This window comes from Daucus carota, chromosome 8 (genome assembly GCF_001625215.2).
Source record: "Daucus carota subsp. sativus chromosome 8, DH1 v3.0, whole genome shotgun sequence".
NCBI classification, from domain to species: Eukaryota; Viridiplantae; Streptophyta; class Magnoliopsida; order Apiales; family Apiaceae; genus Daucus; species Daucus carota.
Genome location: NC_030388.2, coordinates 23,474,883 through 23,481,884, shown reverse-complemented (window position 1 = coordinate 23,481,884; position 7,002 = coordinate 23,474,883). Strand labels below are relative to the sequence as shown.

General features: G+C 33.6%; 1 protein-coding gene across 1 annotated transcript; it reads right to left on the bottom strand.

Moving 5' to 3' along the window:
• Positions 1 to 962: 962 nt before the first annotated feature.
• Positions 963 to 6,463, bottom strand: LOC108199028 (uncharacterized). Its single transcript, XM_017366790.2, has 5 exons — positions 6,305 to 6,463; positions 6,116 to 6,211; positions 5,608 to 5,763; positions 1,631 to 1,796; positions 963 to 1,395 (listed from the first exon to the last, which is right to left on the bottom strand). Exons 1-5 carry the CDS (start codon positions 6,335 to 6,337, stop codon positions 1,160 to 1,162), a joined length of 687 nt encoding a protein of 228 aa, XP_017222279.1. The 5' UTR covers positions 6,338 to 6,463; the 3' UTR covers positions 963 to 1,159.
• Between the last annotated feature and the right edge of the window lie 539 nt (positions 6,464 to 7,002).

Here is a 7,002-nt window from a genome sequence, read left to right as displayed (position 1 = left end):
TAATACATAATATAAGTATGATTATTTTAATCTATATGTCTAATTATTATCATTATATTATTAAATATAATTTAACGGATTTCAAAAACATTAAATTCATCTAATGTTTTATTATATATATTATTTTTTCTGTTAAAGAATATAGAATTTTAGGTCTGGCCCCCCTTCCTAACAGTTAAATATACTGCATATAAGATTTAATTTACTTTTTTCTTTATAATACTGAGAATTTAATAGATGAATTTCGAGATTTCATGATTCAAACGAACGCAGGATATTTGAATTTTATGTAAATTATTTCATAGATTTAATTTATATCAACATATTTTTAATATTATTTTGAATTGGTCCCAGACTCCCACCGATCGCGAGTTTTACGTGTGGCTTCGTCCCTGCATGTGAAATATATAACTGGAACAGAAAAAGGTGAAATGTCATATGTGGATTGTCGGTATAGTTTCACTAAGGTCATTCTGAGACAAATCTAAGAAGACTAGCACTGGAAATTCCCAAAACCAGGAGGAATAGTTCAGTTTAATTCATTATTTTCGAAATGTATCTCATCCAACATAGAAGGTTCCCTGAAAGTTTCTTGTTAGAAAGAAGAACTCGTTTCAACTTGCTGACCTTGGCAATCTCCTGAAATGTTAAAATCTATTCCATGAGCTAAAAGATCGTCGAGGATCATGAAAAATCTTTGCTTTGAAGGCCGACAGAGCTAGTTGATCGGTTTTTTTTTTCCACTTCAAGGTAGCAGCTAGAAGTCGGGATTCATGGAACCTGGATTCATGTAAGCATTTAGCTATGAACAATTTTATGCATTTAACAGAATGATAGAACTAAGGCCGCAGATATAACCAATACCCTGGTTTATACCACAAAGCCATCCTGATATAAAATCAAACTTGCCACTGAATTTGAAAAGAAAACTTCTCTTGAAAAAATAGGAAGAAACACATTAAGAAAATCTTCAAAATGATGCTGAAAGTTTACCATATGAAATGCGGTTATTTGAGAACTTTGCTCCAAGTTATACTTCTACATTAATCATAAGAACTAGCCATTCATGGGTTTTCTCACTAAAAATGTAGAAACAACTTCCAAGACATGATAGAAAACAAAAACCATAAAAAAATTCCTGAATGGATGTAGCTGAGGTTTATATATCATTTGGTCCAACATCCCATCTAGATTTTCGTACAGTTTTCCCTGGTACTCTGGCAGGGAGATGCACAATGCCATCATTTTCCTCTTCGTCTTCACTGATCCACCCGTAACAAGGCCTGCGTGGTTTCTTTGGAATAGTGTTGACAGGTGGTTGTGGAGTGAGGATGGCTGGGGGTAGGTTGGTCTCAGTATTTTCGAGGTTAACCCCTCCACGAAACTCTTCCATACCTGCACCAAGAACATCATTCTAATTATTTGATATGTAAAAACCAATATCTCGCTACATTCTGCAACTTAAGTATTTTGGTATTCAAACCACAAGACATATGTATAGCTATACTGTCATTTATGTACTCAAATTGTTTTACCATAAAGTCAATAACTCTGTATCCTACAAATAGGTGAGACATAAACTTTACCTATTTTTTATAATTGAGATGATAATGAGAATCTTATTGTGTACCTGTGTTCTCAGTTCCCGATGCATTATCAGTGATGTCGGAAAAAGGCGGTTCAGCATCATGTCGAGGCTCAGTACTACCTACGGGTGTAGTATCCATATACTGTTCCGCGTCATCATTTGCAGGATCCGTATCACCTAATGGTGTAGTATTCCCCAGTCCAGCGGCCTACAAAAAGCAATCATATGCACAAAGGTTGATACTTGCCAATTTAATTTATCGTAATAAATTTGTCACAGCAATAAGTGTAAAAATCATAACCTAAGACATATATGTCTTCATGATTAGAGACAAAATTTTATATATTCAGGCGATACAGTAGTAGCTATAGTTCATCATATATCATACAAACTAAAAATATAAGTGTTTCCAGGGAGAAGCAATCAGCTAACAACGATGAGCTGCCATCCCCTTGAAGAAAAAAGTGCCGCTTGGATTTTGTAAGAAATTAAAACAGAGGCAAAGGTTCAAAACAGAAGACAGCTAATTATATTAGATACTCTACTTGTGATGTTATGTATATCTGATATCATTATAAGAAATGACAAATAATGCTTTTTGCCATTTAAAAAACGTGCTCCCCTTAAATTTTATCACTGAGATCCACCCGGTAGTAGTAGCTTAAAGGCACATAATGAACATGCTAACAGGGAGAATTTTGCAGATGACATAAAATTAATGAAGATGACATGAAAATCAATGACGCAACACAGACTGATAAAATTAATGAAGATGACATGAAAATCAATGACACAACACCGACTGATGCTTACAATGTATGAGGTCCACTGCAGAACACTTCACTGTAACTGAGAACTATCTCAGTCCATATCACAAGTTGGCAATCTTTTCACGGCCTTTTGAAGCAGACAATGCTTTGAAATAGGTCCTCATCTTAATTCTAGTTAAGTAACAATTAATAATTTAACTTGGTAAGAACCCAGTGCAGTATACAGTGAGATTTGTATTAAATTATATGTTACAAATTTACTTTCTGTTTGACTGAAAATATAACCCGGGATTTACATAAGCTGTGGTCATAACTCCTATATGATGCATACGTTGAATTTAATGTGAAATACGAGAGTGAAGGCAAAGTTGGAGGGCTGTGGACTTTATGTGGTAACTTTCAAGTGTGCACTACATAATAAAGTAGTGATCAACTCATAGTTGAATCAACTAAACACCTAAACTGACTGTGTTCTTCGGTTGTTTTGTGATGTTGCCGGAAAATATAAATATATAAGTCATTGTATAACAACTTTATCTTAGTAATCTCGGACCACTCTCCACCATCCATACTGAAAACATAAAGGAAAATCAATAAACTCATAGTTGAGTCAACATAAACAATAAGCGATAAGGCAATCTCAATAAACAAACAAGTAAACTATTATATTCAAGAAACTAGTAAAAATACACGTAAGTACATAATTTCTAAGGATTTGTCAAACGCTAATTATACAAAAGGAAAAAAAAACTAATCTGAAATGAACGAAAGCTGAAGTTGGAGGACTCCAATAAGCTAAAGTTGTACTTGTCAAAGTTGTATGAAAAAGGACACGAGCAAATACCAGACTGTGGGTGAATGTTGATGAAGCAACTTTGACAAGTACACATTAAAATCATACAAGCAAATCTATAGATGAGATCAAATTAACACTTAGATTAGCTGCATTACGAAGTTAATATATTAATTGATGTGGACTTGTTAATACCATGCATAGGCTCGTGGGACATCAGACTTCTCCCTACCATCTACACTCAAAGGTTCAACAAGCATTAACAGTTTAGAACGTGTAACTCCTCAGTAAATATTTAGTTGGTTAACCAGAGTAATGAACAGCAATAGACGTTAAAGGGGCTTTATCCCCAGACTCCTAGTCTATCATACATGGAAAAGGGTGGATTAGAATATCATGTCAATAATAACACAAGTGCTAACAAAAGAAATAATTATACAATGTCATTATTAAACTTGTAGGCATGAAAAACTACGACCCTCCTAGGCATCACCCAGACACGACATTCCTAATAGTACTACATAGAGGACGATGCAAGTTTAAGCTAAAGTATGGAATATGGACAGACAATCATCTAGCATAGCAATGAAAACGAGTGATAAGTAAAAGGAGTTGGTCAAATACTAAACAAAAGATCAAGATCAAAATATTTCATAATAACAGATGCTAAACAGAACCATGGCACTAGAAAGAAAAGGCTATTACCGGGTTGATAAACAATACTTCCTCCGTCCCCTTTTACATGTCCATTTTGGAAAAAACACACATACCAAGGAAGAATTGATTATGTTAACTTTTTTCTTGAATACCTCTAACTAATGCCTTGAAAATGATGGAATACCCCTAATTAATGTCTTGAAAACTTGAATTCAACCAAATTTTTAATAAGTCAAGACTTGGAAATACTACAAATTATGAGGATAGATCTGAAAAACTATCATTAAATTTGTTTTAAAATTGTAAATGGACATGTAAATAGGGACAACTTATTTTGAAAATGGACGTGTAAAAGGGGACGGAGGGAGTAATTAATACATCCCAAAGACTACACATGAACACATACCATACTAAATTTTATTGCTGGTTTCTTGGTTGCTGAGAATTGATGTACTAACCTGAAGACCTCTAAAAATCCAAACCAATGCCCAGGTCTGATGCTTAGCAAAAGATCAAGGTTCAAATATTTCATGACGAAGAGTGTCAAACAGAGTTATAGGAATGATAATGACAATCAGTCAGTGTACTCAACTCAAGTCAAAGGTAAATATTAAAATTAGTATTGGATTCTATACAATTGAATTTGCAATAAATCATTTCCTAAACAATTCATTGCCCTGTGCAACAAAATCTTTTCTGGGATTAACAAAAGCTAGAGTTTGTAAAACTTCAGTAGGCAGTATTGGACTGTTGACTTATAAAGGAACCTATAGCTGGTTTCTTGGCTGCATTGTCTCCATCTTCATCTCGATCCAATATATATAGTTAAATCAAAATTCAACACTCAAATTGGCTGTGTTTGTTGTTGTTTTGTGCTGTCACGACATAATCATCAGGATATAAGGCGGTGTACACTTGTTCATACCATGTACAACTTGATCTTAGACTTCTCTAGTTTCAATTTTACTTCAAGCTTAAAATCAAGCATAAACAGTTTACAGTAGATCCACTTAGCACATAATTTGTGCTTTACTTTTTCTATAGTAGCAGGCCTATATATATCATCTAAATCCTCAGTAGTTCGTACAGTTGAACCAGAGTAATAAGTAGGAAAAAGATCAGATTACATCATGTACAACATTATATGTGAAGACGCAGGGCGAGGACTATATTAACTGCATGGCTGTATAAAGAACGCTAGGAATGGAAAGGGAGATATTGTACTCTGTTCTCATAAATTCTAGCTTACATGGCTATCTTTTGATGACAAGATAAATGTTAAAACAATAAGCTATCACAAATATAAATAAGTGATTGGTTATACTAGTACACATGCAAAACCCAATATCCAGTCATCACTTAGGCATTACATTTCTAGTAGAAATACATAGAAGAGGACACAGTTAAAGCTAGAGTATGGAGTATTGGCAGAATCACCTAGCACAACAACGTATAACAGAACTTTGGCACTATAAAGAACAAATTGCTAACAATGGGCTGATTAACAGTGTATTCCACAAACTTCACACAAACATACACCATATTGCTAATGGTCATAAACACAATATTTCAACTCCGTAAAATTACTGTTGGCATGTCTTGGTTACTGATAATTGATGAACTTATCCTCTAGACATCCATTATCCCAACAATCTAACACCTCAGACATAAACTAATGAAGACTGATCCCCTAAGATAATAAAGATTATATTATCCCCTTAATCATCGGTATATATATAAATTATTGGCAAAATCAAAAATGTATACTTCACACATTTTTTAAGGACAGTATATATTACCATTGTCTCTTCAAGTCCATTTGTTCCCTCTTCATTTCGGGTCTGACTTGGCCCGCCTTCATCTTTCTCTAAATTCTTGCTTAAAAGAATTTCAAGAAGCATACTATAACAGCCATCTTCAATAACAGGCCAAGCTTCAGGTCCACCACCATAGACCTAAAATCAGTAATAATTCCCACCAAAAAGTACAACATCAGCCCCTTTTGATATCTAAAATTTTCCAAAATCAAAGCCCTCCTGATCACAAGGGCAAGTGCAAAACAAACATAAAATCGCATACACACCACTGTTTTACACTGCAAAATACTCTCACACAAGGGATCAAATTTCACAATAAACCAAGAAAGAATCTCAACAAAACAATGACATTATCAAACATTCCCCAAATAAAAAAGCACATACATACTAATGTTTTTCACTACAAAACACTCAAATACACAAACGGGTACACATTCTTACACAATAAATCAACAAAAATCTTTAAAAAAACAAGAAGTAAGCATCAAACCGTTAACAGCTCCTTCACAGTCTCCTTGATATCTTTCTCCTCAAACCCAAACGTCACCATTTTGTCCACTGCTGCATCCATCCTGGACTCCCTAGGCTAAAAAAAAATTAAAAAAATTAAAAAAAATATTCAAGAAATCAAAAAAATCAAGAAAACCAAAAACCCATGTAGAATATCAAAACCCCAAACCTTTCTTGGTCTTCCTCTTCCCCTGGATGCCATTTTTCTCTCCCTCTGCAACCTTTTCTCTCTCTAAAATGCAAGGAACTGAAGTTACTATAAATGGGGTGAGAACATAAATAAACACTTTGGCAGTAGAGCTCGAGAGAGACAGAGAGACAGAACTCAGGAGGAGCCATTTGCATGCCTAATATAACAAATTTATATAAATATTTATATAGAACAGTTGAGCATACACAAGTACATGTATATTGATCTTCATCCAACGGCTGTAATAAGTCTTTGAGTTAACTTTAAGTCTTGTCAAGCACTCCTATAAACCTTATTTGGGTTAGTTTCTAAATCTGAAGGTAAACTGGGATGAATTAAGCCAGACCATTTTAATGTAATATTACAAAACTTGCTAACAATGTGTCATTGCACTGCAACTTTACAGTCTGTCACTTAAAACTCTGTTTGATTACTCACATTTTTCATAATTTTTTATTATAAAACTCAATAAAATTACATATTAAATTAAATCAAAATTAAACAATATATATGATAGGATATTTTTTATTGCTCATAGAAGTTTTTACACTGTTAGCCCGGCTTTATATTAAAAGGGTCAGAGCTAATTTTAGGAATTTTAAAATTTGAAAGAAGTTTTTTAATACTTTTTTTGTAAAAGTTTTTTTTATTTCTTGATTTATGTTATAAACTTTAGT

Coding starts and splice junctions, on each gene's coding strand:
- LOC108199028 (XM_017366790.2), bottom strand. CDS start 6,337: ATGGCATCCAGGGGAAGAGGAAGACCAAGAAAG. Junction 6,212..6,304: donor GAAGAGGAAGACCAAGAAAG/GTTTGGGGTTTT, acceptor ATTTTTTTTTAG/CCTAGGGAGTCCAGGATGGA. Junction 1,396..1,630: donor ATCGGGAACTGAGAACACAG/GTACACAATAAG, acceptor TTCTTGGTGCAG/GTATGGAAGAGTTTCGTGGA.